Source organism: Syngnathus floridae, chromosome 13 (assembly GCF_059516105.1).
Source record: "Syngnathus floridae isolate MCC-2025c chromosome 13, RoL_Sflo_1.0, whole genome shotgun sequence".
Lineage (NCBI taxonomy): Eukaryota > Metazoa > Chordata > Actinopteri > Syngnathiformes > Syngnathidae > Syngnathus > Syngnathus floridae.
The window spans coordinates 11,329,416-11,346,730 of NC_142425.1; the positions used below are offsets into that span (position 1 = coordinate 11,329,416).

The 17,315-nt window shown below is 42.7% G+C and overlaps 1 protein-coding gene across 4 annotated transcripts; it reads right to left on the reverse strand.

Annotated features, from left to right (window-relative positions):
• Positions 1-1,825: 1,825 nt before the first annotated feature.
• LOC148388790 (protein-glutamine gamma-glutamyltransferase K-like) lies at positions 1,826-17,313 on the reverse strand. Of its 4 annotated transcripts, none has more exons than XM_088394183.1 (15): positions 16,723-17,313; positions 14,340-14,470; positions 13,196-13,464; positions 12,452-12,643; positions 7,997-8,248; positions 7,296-7,414; positions 6,887-6,994; positions 6,517-6,694; positions 6,144-6,282; positions 5,364-5,556; positions 4,916-5,069; positions 4,532-4,816; positions 3,842-4,002; positions 3,626-3,762; positions 1,826-3,546 (listed from the first exon to the last, which is right to left on the reverse strand). In XM_088394183.1, the coding sequence occupies exons 3-15, from the start codon at positions 13,461-13,463 to the stop codon at positions 3,387-3,389; spliced, it is 2,346 nt and encodes a 781-aa protein (XP_088250309.1). In that variant the 5' UTR covers position 13,464; positions 14,340-14,470; positions 16,723-17,313; the 3' UTR covers positions 1,826-3,386. The 4 variants fall into 4 exon arrangements, with proteins under 4 accessions (XP_088250309.1, XP_088250308.1, XP_088250311.1 ...); XM_088394182.1 differs by lacking the exon at positions 16,723-17,313 and adding an exon at positions 16,421-16,569; XM_088394185.1 differs by lacking the exon at positions 14,340-14,470.
• Between the last annotated feature and the right edge of the window lie 2 nt (positions 17,314-17,315).

The following is a 17,315-nucleotide window of genomic DNA, read 5'->3' on the forward strand; positions in this document are numbered from 1 at the left end:
GAGCGAGGGAGCGCTTGATGCATGTGTTGCATCAGAAGTTATCCTCACACAGCCTTGAGAGCGATGTTGCTCTTCGTGACGCTTGCACTCGGCGTCTCCAATTTGTGAGACAAAGTGCTGCCTCCGCACAAAGACCAGTCTGTGTCATAACTAAATTGGCTCATTTTCACTGGTTCCACGTGGGATGGGATGACACAGCAACACTGATCAAAATCAAACCTAGCGCAAGCAAGCACACCACCTTTTTCATTCCATCCTCTCGCGGTCGTATTTAAGCACGCGTGTTAAATAAATAGCAAGTCTGCGTGTGATTGATGGACAAAACTGTTAGAAACAACAAGCAATCAATAGGTGAAGCCTGAAACGCCGCTTGATAAATCATGGCAAAGCATTTACGGGCAAAGATAGAGTGGACCCTACTAATTAGACCGGGCCTTTTTTTTTAAACAACAAAAAGGTTGTCAAAGTCTGGGATGGACCTACAGTCAAATATTTTTGTAAACAAAAGAGAGAAAATGACGGTCAGTGATGTTACTGCATGGCTGTCAACTGAGTTAGCATTTAGCATTAGCTAAAGTATAACACAACTACTGGTCAACAGCAATGTTAAAACATTCTTTTTCATCGTCGGAGGTCGCACGGCTAACAAAAATAAGCAGGTATTTTTCGCATCATGTCTGAACCTAGCATAATAGTGCTAAAGCTATCAAATGAACGAACGGTACAAGTCAATAAAAATGCCACGTTTGTAGCATTTAGCCGTACGTTGGTAATTGCCAGTCAAAATATTTTACTACACATTAGCAATTTCAGGTTTTTGACTTGTTTTTTGGTGGATACAAAAGAAATCAATTAAAAATTCCACAAATGTGAAAGCAGTGAGAAATAAAAAGAGGTCATCAAGCTCATCTGGTTTGAACTGCACGCTGGCCTCAGTTCAAAGAACACGCCGTTCACATCAGATGAGCTGAGATGTTCAGTGTTTCAGCTGAAAATCGGCTTAAGAAAGAGCGGAACATGTATGACGGGGTGAGTCGTAATGACAGGCGAGTAGGTTTTTTTCTTTTTTTGGAAAGATTTCCTGAGGCGAACTGACAATGACGCACAAAACAGCGCGGGGAAGGTGGGAAGGGATCAGTGTCACCCGCAAAAAGTTTGGACATCGTGAAACACTTTGATGTGCTAGAACTTGGAGATGTCGACGCCTGTCATTTCCGTAAGGGAAAGACAGCAAAGGGAGGGAAGATCTTAATAAATAAGTAATGTGACAAGAGTTTGATGGGGCAACTCATTTTGGATACAAGCTCAAATGACCCAGTTGCATTTCAATCGATAAATAACTAATATCTGTTAAACTACTAGCATTTTTTAAATTTAGTTTAATTAAAATGATCAGATGGTTATCAGGTGCTTGCTAGTGGCCCTCAAGAACCAGATTTTGACACTTGCGTTGAATACAAATTAGAATTTCAATTTTGACACGGATATACTTCCGTAGTTTTCCTTAATATGTTCCACACAAGTGCCATCAGAATAATCGTAACTTGTCCCAAAACGTCAAAATTCATTACCCAGCGTTGGTGTTGCATAACGTGCGAGAAAGCCCTGGATTACATTACTTCTGCCACCAAGTAAAACTTTTTCCCTGACATTTAGCGGGAATTAGGTGTGGCGGTGCGCAACCAAGGCAGGACTCCTGATACCAGAGTCAGGAAGACATGGAGGCCTGTTCATTAATGAACTCAAAGGTTAATGTGAATTCCGGGCCCAGACAGGACACAAATTCAACATGCACACTGAAAATGGACTCACTGAACACATTGGGTCAGCATGAGGAATTTGTATTTATCACACAGCAGGGATTCAATTACAAAAGGAACGGACAGAAAAATATATTAGTGATACTAGCTGGATTGTGATTCAAGCGGTATCATGATACGAGTCATATCGATATTAGCGGATTTGTGATTCTAGATATTTCATGATGATACTAGCTCGTTTTTGGCCCTGGTCTAGGCTGAATCATGACACTAGATGAATAGTGATACCAACTAAGCTTCTCCTTGATACTGTCAGTATCATGATACTAGCACATTCGTGATATTAAATGTTGCTATGTGTATTGTGATGCTAGTTTATTTTGATGCAGGTGGTGTAATTTGATGAAGCAGAAACTATCGTAGCTGTACCCTGATATTGGCTGTATCGTGATACCAGATGATATCTGTTAGATGTGTGATACTAAATATATCATGATACTAGCTGTAGTTATTACGTCGTATTTTTTGTTCCTTTCTTGAGGTTTTATAATGTATATTGCATCCATACAAGTGATTTAGAACCAGTCGGTGGCTAAATTGGAATTTGGATGGATTGATAGATGGATGGACATGACATGAGCTAGTGAGCGTAAAAGAGTGGATTTATGAGCATCTATTTAAATACACAAACATTAATGGATGAGAAAATGACCTTTCAGAGAGAGATAATATTTGCAGCAGGATGGCACAATATTGCTATCTTGAGATCTTATGGAAGAAATACAGGAGGATTAAAGCTAACTTGCCTCATTGACTTCCAAATTAATTCCGAAAGAAGGTTTCATATTGCAAAAGTTTGGCTGCTTTTAAAATGTAGCATGCATTTTGTCAAGTTATTAGATGCATAAACAGCACGTCCGCCCTTCATTAACGGGGGCGATCTCGTCACGACGTGAGGTGTCAACAAACAAAGGCCGATAAAATTCAAAATCAAGGTCATGCTAAGCTTTTTTTTTCCCCCTCGCTTTTGCTGAACCTTGACCAAATGTGTTTAACGTTAAGCGAGTGTTAAGGAAATGCATTCGGAGTGCGGATGCATTAATAAATAAACTGTATGAGTTCAGATTTGGTACAAACTCTCACCCAAGTAGCGAAGAATAATACATTCATGACACGAGTTTACTCTTCGCATGCCGGAGTGCATCTCGCCCACATTAGCGTGTTTTCTGAAAGTTTGCTTTCAGCTCACACGATTTAAAAATCAATTATACGGCTTTAATGTAAATTAGCAAAAACTGCCATATGGTGAAATTCAGTCTATGATGTTCCGGGCTCGAGATCCTCCGGGCTCGAAACTTACTAACTACTCCATTGCCCTTCCGTGTGTAAAAAGTTATTTCAACCTAACCATGCACAAAACGGCACTGTCAAGGACGACAAGTTATAGTTGTTAATTATTTTGGAGCCCGACTCCAACTTCCATTTTGACTTTCAGTCTTTTCCGAGGAGAACTCCAACATTTGCCCGGAGGCTTTTTCAGTCCTTTGCTCTGGCCACAATGTCAGACTTTAGATCAAGTTTGACTAAGAGCTTTTCTTAATCCTTTCAAGGGCAAAGGTCATCCTCCTATAGCGCACCATAGTTCCTTTGGTGCACGGTGATGTCGGTCACGCCGTGTACCTGCGTGAGCTGCCGGCAGTGCAAAGATGCGAGTAATTTCCTGGGCCCGGCAAGCGTGGGCACCAAGTGCTCAGTCAGGGAGACGGTGGCTCGGCTTCCGATATCTCTGAGGGGAGGGACGGGAAATGAGTGTGTGTGAGTGTGTGTGTGTATGTGTCTGGAGGGGACGATGTTTTTCCGCTCACCCGTAATGAATTTTCCGAGCGGTGGCAAGGCCCAGTCCCTCCACGTGGAACATGACCGACTTCAGTACCTGAGGTAGAGGATTCGTGAAGGAAATATCCACTGTCATCTTCTCCCCGACGACAGCCTTCCCGATGGGCTGACGCAAAAAAAAATAAGGCACACTTGACATAGCAATCAGAAAAGTCACGAGGATTTCATTTTTCTAATTGTCTTACTGTTAAGAGCAGGTCTGGAGTCCTGAGTCTGAAACTGAACTGAGTGGCGAGGACCTGCTGCGTCTCTTTGACCCGGCCTGACAGCGTCAACATGAGTGCGGCCTGGTCCACCAGTTGGTCCTTGTAGTCTTCGTACTCCAGGGTCCATTCCAAAACCTCCACTAAAGGAATAAAAAAGACACATACCGTATTTATGTATAAAAAAAAAAAAAAGGCAATCACACAAGTGACTGACAGCGGTGCTGATTGGTCCTGCCATTTGATATATTGTGTGCTGTGCTCAAAAGCAACTGAGGCAGGCGGCGGATTGCCAAAGCTGATAAAATTGTGGCAGACCCATCAGCGTCCTTCAAGGTTTAAATGTGCTGGAAGCAGGCGGAAGCTCGTAAACAATAAACAGACTCTTTATTGAAAAGAGAGCGCTCAATGTCAAATTGTACAGCGAAAAACTAAACTTCAATAAACACTTCAGTCAGAAAGAGGAATGCAAATTAAAAATGGAGAATAACGATTTTTTTTTTTTAATCCAACAGGACACTAAGTAAAAATAAGAGTGAAGCAGCATAGCAGACTTTTACATACTAAGAGGACACTCAAAACAAAATTGAAATTGTAGAGTCGGACATTTTCATAAATTGTCCTCTCGGAGACCCGAAGCAAAATGGAAATGATGGCGTCAAGGGCACTCACCCGCAGCAGGCAGCAGGTCCAGGTCGGTGTGCGCCGTCTTGACGGTGGCCTTGTGAACGCCCGTGTAGTACATGACGGCCACCTGGCTATGCAGGACCACGCGTCGGTGTTCGGCGCTGCCGTTTTGCAGCGTGACTGTCAGCTGGGCGTCTCGGCCCATTTGGGGGCCGTCGCCCTCCATGGTCACCTTAATGAGGACGTCCTCCACCTCGGCGGACGTGTACGCGTCCGCCTTGGAACCGAAGCGACACGCCGTCTCCACGGCGATGCGCTCCGCCGCTGTACCTGAACGGATAAAACAGTTCTAAAACTTTCGATTGCGAAAAATTTCATTTACAAACCTGTCAAGCAGATAACGTGCGTGAACGATGAAGCCGGCAATACCTTCGGGATGCTTGTAAAGGTGCGTGATATCGCTTCGTTCGTCCGAGCCGACGGCCTTGGTGCTGATGAGGTGGCCCACGACCTTCTTCTCGCTATGTATTTTGGAGAAGGTTCCGTCCGGGTTCCTCTGCCAGTAGATTTTATCGCTGTTCACCTGAGGGGAACGCGAGGGAAAGAGAGCTCAGAACAGATGCCAAGTGTCACTCTTGACAAGCACCATCTGGCTGAGTGTTGACACACGTTGCACACGCTGTCACCGCTCAGACGGCCTTGTACGCGACACGCTCCGGGTTTGGCATTCGCTGCTCCCCGCTGAGATTTTCTGTCCAGCACTCATAATGATTTGATTCCCAGGGCCGCCCCGGGTTACCCTTGAGCAAAAACCCGAGCCGCCCTCCTCAATGCTGGATTTGGCAAGATACAAATAAATGACATCATCTCGACTGACCTCGGCAAAGACGAACTGAGCGTCGTGTTTGAGGAACACCTGGCCGCTGCGGATGGCGGCGAGGGAGGCGGGGCCGCAGCGGAAGGTGCCCTGACTGGTCTCTTGGGGCGTGGCGTCCAGAGCTTGCCAGCCGCCCATTCCCGGGGGTAAGTCGTGACGAGCCATCCAGCAGTCGTTCCACACGTGGAAGTTCCTGCAGGGAGCACACGTCGCAATCATGTTATGCCGAAAACATCGTGACAACAGTGAAGCTGCGGTTAAAATAAAAATAAATTAAATACATTTTAAATATTATATTTAATATTTACATTTAATATTATTATTATTATATTTTCTTTTTAAAATATAAAAAAATATTATTATTATATTATATTTTAACAATTTAATATTAAATAAATAATAAATGCAGAGACCATTTAAATCCCTTGGGGTGTGAAAGTCAGTCGGAACCACCTAAATGACATTCAGCAATCCATTTTTGTAGGATTTATTTATGATTGTTGACTGGTGCGCTGCGGCCCTGACAATGTCGACACTCTAATGGAACTATTAGATGTCACGACTTGGATGAATTTATTTCAATCACGACCATGTCACAAAACTCAACCTCACCATGATCACACCAGAATGTAAGTTATCGGTTCGGTGGTGAGGCTCACATGAAGCCAATATATTTATTCATGTGTATTTTGGCGCACAGCAATCATCCGTTTCTACTCGGAGGAACGGTGGGTGTGTCACGACGAGTAAAAAAGCGTAATATTGGACGAGCGCACACACCAGACGGAGTCCGAATTCAGATGAGCCAAGGGCTGCAGGTTCTCATCCAGGTACACATCTGTTGTCAGGGAGACGTCGGTGTCATGGGCTGAGCTGTAATTGGTCACCGTTCGGCTGGGAATACCCAAGCACCTCAACACTGCATACAAAGGCACATTGGGGGTCTTTTTTTAAGAAAAGATAACACCACTTACTGGAGGGGAAAAAATGATTATTAATTAAAAAAAATTATAAATAAATAGATAAAAATGTAATTAAAAATATCGAGGTGCCTCGGACTCACAAGTTTAATTGGTTCCGACTTAAATCACTTAAATCAGCCACTCTAACCAACTTTCATTTTTGCATATTATTATTATTATTTTTTATGTACCTGTGGTGACAATCCCGGCAAAAATCCAACACTGTCCGTATTTGACAGGGGTGCCGTTGTTTTTGTGGTATTGCGTCAGGATTTCCATACTTCCGCTCCAGACAGTTGGACATGTCCCTTGAGTGTAATTCCCTGACCAGTTTCCTTCCACAACACCTTGGTCATCGCGAGAGTTGATCTAGAGTAGATGACAGCAAAGACCCAAATAAATCATTTGGGGTTGAAGGGGACATATGCCTCTCACCTGCCTGAAAAATAACGAAAAGTGTGGGCAGCCTAAGGGCCGCCACATACTGAGATGATGTGGCGGAACTCCACTCAACACTCAGGTTGTGTGTGTGTGTGTTCTGCCACAAACCCAATTTCTCACCATGCCTGACACGACTCGCACCACATTGACAGGGTCTCCCCACCCGGATGGAGGAGTTCCACTCTTTTCCAGGACAAAGAGACACGCTTCCAGGATCCCGTCGTCAAACTGAAAATCAAAAGAAGCGCAAAAAACGTCAACGTGCGCTGTAAATTATTGATCACAGACACTGGCGGAGCTAAAGGGGGGCCGCGGGGGGCACTGGCTCCTCTGAAATATATTTGGACCCCCTGGATGCCAAGCCAGATCATTGAAGAATTACTTTTTTTTTTTAATATAAATATATTTTTTTAAATTAAAAAAATAAAATGAAAAAATGAATGCAAATAAATAAATACAAATAAATAAATGCAAATAAATACAAAAAAATAGAAAAATAAATAAATCAAAAATGTGGTCACACACTCACTTGTCCGTAGTCCCACGTTCGGACAGCAATTTGGTCCTGCGTGCCGTAGTAAATTCGCCCCACGTCGTTGAGGATGTACTCCTGACGCTCGTCTTCATCGTCCATGAACACCGCATCCACTGGGACCGGGTGAATACAAGCAAAACAAAATTGTCAATCTCAGAGTTCCTTTCTAGCAAAATTCAGGAGGGCTTACAGTGATGTAAAAAGAATCATTTAGTTGTTCAATTTCACACTTGATTAGAGGGAGCAGGGACTTCAGAAGACTATTTGTAAACAAGTGATTAAAAAGTCATAGCTTGAAAAGTCATTCCAATGCACTTTAGCCCAAGCACAAAGTCTTCAGCTGGCATCCATGTGCTTGGAACGGTGTGCACGACGAGCACAACCATATGCTGAGTATTCTGTACACTAAACAAGCGTGCTATTATCATTGTTTGATTTTGCTCCAGGGCTCCTAGCATCTGTTTTTTGTTGGTTATTTTTATATTCTTTTATTGGTCCAGTTTCCCCATCATGATAGTATAATACATCTTATAATGATGTATTAGTATCACTCCCAATTCGTGACTCACGGACCACCAGAGCTCCCAGAAACTAAATTTGTAAAACCGCTGACTGCAGTGTAGACGCCTGGACAGAAACCCAACAGGGACACAAACAGTTGGAGATTGTTAGGTGTTTTATTTTTATATATTTACCGTCACACCAGGGGTTGAACAGCACGTAGATGTCATTGGCCGGGTCGTGCTCAGAAACAGTACGTCCACCCGGACATTCGGTTTCCACCTGGAGGCGATAGCGGCCCACGGCGGCGGCGGCCGAGGAATTGACAGACAGCTTCATCCTGGCGCCGTCGCATTCCGCAAGGGCGGCCTGCCAGTGGTTGTCCTGCAGCTCGTCCACCAGGGGGATAATGACGTGGGTTCCTTTTGACACTGTCGGCAAAGGCCCTGAGGGGGGAAAAGCAGAAGCGGGCGGATGTGAACGTGTCTCGCTATGCCACAGAGATCAGCAAGTATATTTATTCTGCTGCCACACCTGCATTCCTACCTCGACGGGTTTTCTTGGACGAAACCGAGAAGGGGGAGGGAAATAAACCACTGCTATGTCGATGATGACAAACATAATTATATTGAAGGAGACGTTTTGGCCTTTTTCACAATTAAAAATCGCAATTAGATACAATTGTTCAGCCCGACCTAAGTCAACTGGTGTTTTTCTTGATAGCGCCATGACAGTACAACACAAGCTGTATGAGCAATTCTGCCTCTACTTTCATAAATAAACTTGAATACTCCATTTTGATGGACACCATCTCGTTGTGATTTATTATTAAGTACCGAGGCATTGCCGTGATGTAAATAAAACACAGCATTGCATCACAAAGATACTTGAACATACTCTGATTTTTGTGGAATTTTGTATCTTTAGAAATTGAGAAATCATTTGGAAATGATTCCATGAAAATGATTTGAGATACGAGTGTTTAAAAAAGGAATGAAACTTGTATCTCAATTTGTTCAAGAGATATGAAATATGGAATGGATATGGAAGTGTGACCTGGAAAACAAAATTCTACTTGCTCAGTCATACGCAAACACGCGCACGCACCAAACGGCCATTTGATCTCGGCTGCCGCCTCATTCTAAAAAAAGCAATGATTGCGCGTACGGCAATTTGCTGTTCGGTTCCTGTGCTGTTGCGCTAGATGCCCGGAAGGATACGCTTACTTAACAGCTCCATAAATTGGCCTACATTATTTGCAGGGTGACACGTGCTACACTTGCTAATAAGAAGCAAGAAGGTCGCGGGAAAGGAAAACAACAAATAATCTCCAACATTTGTCTTGCAAGCACGTATCGTTAAGCCCAAAATAATGAAGCCATTGTTCGTTGGGTATCTTTGAGCTGGAAATGACAAAACGACGTGTCTTGTTTTCAAACTCAGTCAGCTGCAATCATATTTTTTTTTTTGCAGAAGATAAAGAATATATACCTGTCAGTATTGTACAGTCCGTTGCATTAAGCTAGCAGGGGCTAGGCTTCTTTGTTATGCTATTTATCAGAAGCTAATGCTAATCTGAGCTAAACCTTTTGGCTTTGACTTCATAGTAGTCTAGTTGGCACTTGGCAAGTGGCCGATTGTCACCAGGCCGAGCCGCCAATTAGAAGCAGAACAAACTCAGCATCGGAGCGGTAATCCGCGAATGAATCACAAATCACATTTTAAGGAACTGAGCTGCCAATAAAATAATAACTGTGGAGCTAAGTGTAATTTCCCTCTTGATGGCTAGGCAGGCACTCCAGAGAGCCAACTATTTGCAAACAGCAGAATAAAAGTCAGTTTTCCATCTTATATCCTTTTTGTATACTGTATATGAAGTCCACTTAATGCTTCACGTGAGACTACTCGGCTGAAATGATGCTGCGTTTTCAAGAGTTCCTGCAAAATGATTGGCCTTCGTTCTATCTCTCTCGCCACCGCTTTATGTTAATGCACCCACGTAATAAAATTTTATGATGCTGATTATGAGAAAATACAACTTGTGCGAAAGGAAAGATGTTCTTTGAAATGGTCAACATCCAGCTTCACTTGCTTGTGTCTATTTATCTCATTAGTGAGATGCAGTTTTACGGCTACTATGCCAAAGTTTAATAACTCCCATGCAAAAACGTCATACAGTGAAAAATTGTCTTACCAGTGAAGACAAAGAGCAAATTAGTAAATGGCCTTCAGGCTGGATATCAAGGAAAGCCAATAAACGGCCCCATGAAAAGCTCTTTATTGGCGATCAGGATGAGCTTTCTTATTATTTATCAGGGCAACTTGCTTCAGGCACAACAAAATTGCTGAGGAGACAACTACAATCATTAAAACACAAGAGGCAGAATAGAGTACAATCCCATAAAAGAAGCAATCTAATATTTTGTCCCATCCTAAGAAAGATGTTCCAAGCGATGACTAGTATTTAAATATGCGGTGAATAGAAAATCCATCTGGTAAAATATAAACTAGGCACTAAAATAAAATAGCTCTAGTGAGAGAACTGAAGAAATTACATTGTGACTTTTCAATCTAATAAAAAATCTGAAAAATAACTTATTGCTATTTCTCCACATCAGTTACAATTCGCAGCACTTGCTTTCAATCCCGCAACAGGTGACAGAGGGAGAATGGCACAATTGTCAAAGCGAGCTGCAATTTGCATACTTTCACACCACGTGGAGTTTCTTGATTTTTTTTTGGGCGCTTTAAAGTTGCAGCTTAAGATCCCACCACTTGGAAATTGCACGAGCCACCCAAGTCGAATCGAATGGCCTCAAACGATTGAATTTCATTCAAATGTAAGAAAAGTCAGCACGGTTGTTGTTTTGAACGTCGCTCTTTGTGCTCGACTTCACGCAAAGACATCAGCAGTCAAACGCCTTTCAGATGTCGGCAGTGCCATTAGTTGCCAGCTGGATGCGTCTTTGTGCTGTCACATCAAACGGGCCGGGACAGTGGAAAATGTGGCCTTCTATAGTAATCCTCTTTTCATCCCCACAAAAACAAGAAAGAGGCTAATTACCTCCACTGAGTAGGATGCACTGAATTGATTTATTTGGGCTTTTATATAGAAACCTGGATTGCCTATGGATGTTCCCGCTTATCTTTGCCTTGAAATCATCAATCAATAAAGTGATGGCCATTATAGATGAATAAAAAAAAAATATCTTTAAAAAAATAAACCGAATAATGATTTTTTTTCCCCATGCAAAAATATAAATTTATTTATTTATTTATTATAAAAAAAAGTATTTATTTATTTTAGCCTCAATTTTATTTTATTATTTTATTTATTTCGCCTCAATTCAATGGATTCTGTGCTTCTCCATTTGGTAATAAAATACAGCCCTATAAATTTAATGGCTCAACAAGTTGCAATAACATTTGTGGTTCTTCGCAGAGGATAAGAAATATATGCGTTGTCTTTAAAAAAAAATAGGTTGCTGATTTAACAAGCGGTGAGGTTGTTGTCAATTATGGGGGAGTCTATTTGTATGGCACCATACACACGTACAAAAAAGGCTTTGCGGAGGAAACTGAAAAATAATAATTGCCTTGTTGGAGGTTTGGTTAAACCCTGGGACATTTCATGGGCTCGATTCATCATGGCTTCCAAATATGGATGCATGGAAACTCCAGTTAAGTCCTGCAGTCAAGCGTCACAAGAAGCACTAATTGCTGGATGTAGACGGGTTCCTGTCGTGGTATCTCCAGTCCAAAGTGCGAGTAGGGTAAACAGGAGGCTCTCACTGTGTCTGTGGCAAGCGCGAGGGCGGATTGTCACTCGGAGGGATTTCTCAGGAGCCAGCGCTCGGCATCGGCTCGCCTCCTGAAGCATAGCAACCGAGATCGGTTGCCATAGCAATACTAGCCCAAAAAATCCCCCTCCCAAATTCACCCTTCCTCCCATCGCTCTCTCGTTTTTTTTTTTTTTGTCAATCTCCCACCCCATCACGGAGAAAAATTGCAGCAACACGTACTTATTTCATCCGCCAAATCCGAAACATGTTGGCGTTCCGGGCCGATTTAACATCTGCCATTTTTAGACAAGAAGGCGGCCAAACGGAGGGGCAATTCTCACACGGGGAATTAGAATTCACACTCGTGCCTCAGGAGAGGATGTGGACGCTGATAGGAATGAACAAAGTTTAAAAAGAAATTAAACTAAACTATGGTGGATTTTTCACTTATCTGTATTTAACATTCAATGCTAGCCATTGGCATGCTAACAATTAGCATCAATAGTCGTGGGGTTGAACTCCTAAAGCAACGGAAGGAGCAACATCGTTTGAAGATAAATATCAGAGGCATATATTCTTTATCCTCATTGAACAAAAGTGATATCATTGCAGCTTATTAACTCATTGAGAACAGTGAAGATGAACATATATACTGCCCCCTGCTGGCTGAATACAAAATGAAAGGGAGCATCCATAAATCATGACGGACAAACTTTTCCTCCAGTACAGAAATAAAGTATTTAGCTTTTTCTCCCTGATATTGATGAAAATTAATTACTATGCAATATTAATTATTGCTGGTCACTCTATTTTAAATTAACCGCAGTGTCAGTGTAAATCAAATTTCAACACAAAGATTTGACTAACCCGTTTTGAGTTCCAGATGAAGTTTGTCGGAAGTGGGTCGGAATGGTCGCGATAGCGTGAGCCACATGTGGAACGTCTGCCCTCTGCGGATGATGAAGTCGTCGGATCGGTAGAGGTGCGTGTGGTGCGCCTGGCGCTCGCTTCCCGTTTTGCTCCTCATCAGGTCGATTGATTTCACCTTGAGGGGCAGCTCTGCGGAAGCCGAGCACACACACAGATTAGAGTTGAGCTGAGATTTTCCAACGCTGAGAGATCAGGTGTGCTGCGGGGAAAAAGATCCACTTTCACATAATTGGTCCATTTATTCATCCAACTATGCAGAGGTGCAGAGCGACGGATAAGGATGAATAAATCCTCTTCCGCTACATGGCAGAAGGTACAATCAATCCATAGATGCCACACGATGGTGATAAAGCACTACTTTTGTCCGAAAGAGGCTTCTTGGCTCTTTTCAATATGCTTCTACAGGAAGGCGGCAAAGCACTCGTTTTGTCAAAAGCTTCACAATTCCCGGTTCCTCGGCACAAAGATGTCACAAGCACTACTTTTGTTTGAATGAAACTCATTTTAACTGTCTGCTGCAGGGCTCTGTTCCAGGCCCACACTACTTTTTGGAACATTTCGTTTAGTCGGTGTGCCATGAGATTTTCAAAAGAGTATGGCTTTGATGAATGAAGGTTGGGAGTAGAATGTCAGCAGACGGACAATGGACAATAATGTGGGCTTGCCAGGTGTGCCGTGTACCTCCGAGCTCGCTATCGCCGGGCACAGGCGTCCCCTCGTGGTCCTTGCCTTCTTCCAGACCCGTCACTAGCGTGTTGGTGATGTCGTCTTCGTCGTGGACGGTCTCGAGGCAGCAGCCCATGCGGCGCAGCCACCGCTGGCAGCCATTCTCTTTGGTCTTTTCGCTGGACTCCTTCAAGCCCTCCTCGGGGTTCTCGTCGGTGAGAGTCACGCTCGGGAATCGACCCACGGCCGACATGTTTCGAAAGGATCGCGTCTCCATGGGCATCCTGAGAAAGAAATCGCTGTGAAATCAATTTCATTTCATGCTCATTTTTTTATGTCTATGTGCACATTAATGTGGCCATCTGTCCAACACAGTTGAAAAAGTGTGATTGCATAAGTGTGCACACCCTCTGATATCTGTGTTCAGAATCATCCATCATCATATTCAATGTTAAGTCATGAAACAGAATCTCTGATGTACTGTAGGGGGGGGAAAGTGTTATAGTTCCACAAAGATGGAAACATTTGGCCATAGCTCTATAATTCACAAACGCACCACTGCTCATCACTAAAAGAAGACCACCCCTACAGTGAAGTACATGGGTGGTGCCATCATGCTTTGGGCTGTTTTTTTTTCAGATAGAACTTGAGACTTGGTAGAAGGAATTATGCAAGGTTAAAAAGAAAACCTCCAGGCTTCTGCTAGGGGAAATAAAAAGCAAAAAGTCAGCATCTTAACTTTAAGGCACTTTAAAAGGAGGCAGGTGCGCCTATTCCCATTTGATATTACATTGCTAGTTATAACAGGGTGTGCATACTTGTGCAACATCATCATGTCAGTTTATTCTTACGTCCCCTATCAAACGTTTTTAGTCTGAATCATTTATTGCGGTTTACTTCCTTTTTTTGTGTTCCACTTGAAATTTACATGGAAATACAACCCCTGCTCGCCCAAACAAAACAAAAGCGATAGTCATTAAATCCTAATTAGAGTTCCAGTGTTAATCCAGCCTTAAGTTAAACGTTCAACACCTCCAGTGATTGATCTTACAGCCCGGCTTGCTCGTGCCAGCCACTGTCGACTCCAATCCGCCTCTTAAGCCTTCTTATTAAAACACCATTCAGATGAAGCTATATAGCACCATTAGCGATGACTCACTTTTAATTAGCACTATCATCCGTTTGTTTCCTGACAGCCCTGCTTCCACCTCCTCCTCTTCATCCCCATCGCACTAAAATCCGCCTGCTGCTCTCGCGAGGGGGGAGAAGAATGTATCCTTGAACCGTAACCTGTGGTGTTAAAACAGAAATTATGAACGGGTTTAAATAGGATTGGGAAAAAAAATGAGCAGAAAAGCTTTTGTCATAGCAGTTTTATCCTAATTACGTCCTTTTGTCTGCTTATTAAAGTAATCTTTGGGTCTCTCCGGTCTTGTTCTGTGAGAATATTGTAACAATACACCCGCTGTGCACTTTTTTTTTTTTATGTGTCTTGATTCAATTAGAGAAAATATTTAATTTCATTGTCTCTGCCCGTACAATAACTTTTTGGTTGACTGTATATGAGATATGAAAATGAATGGATGGATAGTAAATAATTAAACAGTTTATGTGTCATGATTTCAGGCATTTATTGTTTTTTGTTGCCAAAACTATTAACAGCAGGGGCATAAATAATGGTGGAAGAAATAATTTGATGTAAAAGAATAATTTTTTTAATAAAAAGTTGTTTTTTTTAAATAATTATTTTAAAAAAAGTTTTTTTGCGGCAGATTTGTGCATGTGGCGCATGCTATAAATAAATAGACCCAAATAAGATTTTTTTTTTGCAAAAAATGTCCTGTTTGACGCTTTGTATATTTCCTGTATTCAAATGCCAATCCCTCACCAGCAGTGACGCTTTGAAGAATAAAGCTCAGCGGCGACAATGGGCTTTGCGCTGCATTCATATGAAAATGGAATCCAGACAATGATTGGGGGACAACCAGATCGACAGACAGACAGCAGAGAAAACACCTCCTTGAAACTGGAGTGCGTCCCTCTGCTAGCGGCTGGCTCCGTGCCCTTTAACAATGCGCCCCAAAAATTCACAACAACCCGATGAACAGCCGAGATATGCTCGCTTGATGCAAAGTTAGCATCGGGGATGGCTTGAAGAGAAAAATGTGGCCTTGTCTCATTCATCCATTTCACATTCCGCAAAAAGCAGCATAGCTGTTTTCTCCCTTTACCCTCACACACTAAATGGAAAATGTAATCCACCCTTGGCACCTGCCCCGGCGCCAAAATGCGGGCGGATTTAGTGGTACATGCAGTGATGATCCATGTTGGGGAGATTACAGTCTGCACAGGCCCAGACCCACAAAAAAAAAAGGCAGTCTAATGCAACAGCCTATTCCTCAAAAATGATGATACAGCTGCAGATATCCTGTGCCTTAACTGATTGCATCACCCGGTACACAACATTCCTCCCAACCAGACACCTCGAGCTGAGAAAATCTCGTGAATGAAGATCATCCGACAAACAAATAAAAAGTACGCCCTGTTCCACAACCCCTCCCCCGCGATGTCAGATCCAACATGGCTTCCTGCGGGAGGATGCTACAGATGCAAGAAGGCCCACTTGTGATTCGTTTTCGCCTGCAGGCTGCTTGTTGTTGAGGAGCTGCTGCCACAAACAAAAGGCAACAGTCAACTTTTTGGAATGTTGCGCTTTGAGGCTTAGAGAGATTACACAATGTGCTTGTTGTGTGCCCCTCGTGGATTTAAATTCAATTCAACGCAGCCATGCTAGCAAACTATACAAAGTGGAATATCATAAAAAGTGGGAGTACGACTCCAAATTTGTCTTCGCTTTAAGAAAAACAAATCAATAATTTGTCATATTTTTGGGGGGGAAGTAGCACATTATTGATTTGTCTTTTCAGAAAATTAATGTGTCTGAAAAGACCGTAAAAAAACAACATGATGCAATAAAACTACAGCTTGAATTTGTTCTTGCCGCAGCTCTGTCTGAAGAGCCAGCAAGAGGCTCGTCAATTACGACTCCAAGTTGGCCTCGCAGCATTCTATTTGTTTCTTCTCTCCGTGATTCACCGAAGCAACAGCTCAGCACGGCCATCGAAAAAAGCAAACGCGGTGAAATACGCTGCTGAGAAAGTAAGTTTGCATGCAAGTCATCACCAGAAGGCCTGACAGCTCCCACAAACCACAAACAAAAGGTAGCAGAGAGCGACTCACTCAAGTCAGCGGCAGATGAATTGGGACACAAAAAAAAGGAGGTTGAGCGGAGGAGGAAGGAGAAGAAGAAGAAATTGTCTTTCTTTTCCCGAAGGCTTTGCAGTGGTTCTTCAGACTAGTTGCATGTTCACGCCTCTTTAAAGTAGTGCTCAGACGCCGAGGGCACACCTCTCTTCCTCCACACCCACACAGGCATTTTCAATGTTACTTTTGGCCAACTTCCCAAATGTCATCTTAAATGCCAGATTATTTTATCTTTGTTGCTCACTGGGTAGATTTGTTATGATGACATCATTCATTACCTTAAGGTCTTTGCTCAATGTCTTGCGCCACGACGGGACATCTGAGGAGGAGGTGGTGGTCGAGATGCTACGTAATCGGAAGAGAAATGATGCATTAGATGACGGGTTCATATTTCATCTGAACTGACGGGTTAAGTGGATTTTCTGTAAGTTAACTGTGAAGTCTGGATAGGAAAAATGGAATAAAATAAAATTACTCACCCGGTGAAGACGACTGGGAATGGTATTTGCAGGAAGTGGTGTTTTGTAAGCAGGTGGAAAGAAAATGCAGTTCGAAAAGAAAATAAAAACTTGAGAAATAAGTTTTTGAGGGTGGAATCGTCATAATTGTTGCAAGTTGTGTTAAGTCGGAGGATAGTATATTTCAAACATTTCCCCTGCAGAAACATAAGGAAAGGCTAAATGTAAAATGTGGTTTGCCATTTTACAATTTTTATTTTTTTACTCAAAAAATAAATATGCAGTGGGCTACCCATAAGCATTTTTGCTGCGACCCCCAAAAAAACCAACTAGGATTGAGGTGTGACTCTGTGCCAAGACATTCCAGTTGCGCCATTTAATCTTTTTGTTGTTTCTTGTGTAACATTTTGTGT

Bases quoted from the DNA above. Each gene is read 5' to 3' on its own strand.
- LOC148388790 (XM_088394185.1), bottom strand. From the start codon at position 13,463: ATGCCCATGGAGACGCGATCCTTTCGAAACATGTCGGCCGTGGGTCGA. The intron at 8,249-12,451 runs GTTAGTCAAATC...TTCCCCCCTCAG, and splicing joins TCATCTGGAACTCAAAACGG to GGCCTTTGCCGACAGTGTCA. The intron at 6,283-6,516 runs GTACATAAAAAA...CTTTGTATGCAG, and splicing joins TGCCGGGATTGTCACCACAG to TGTTGAGGTGCTTGGGTATT.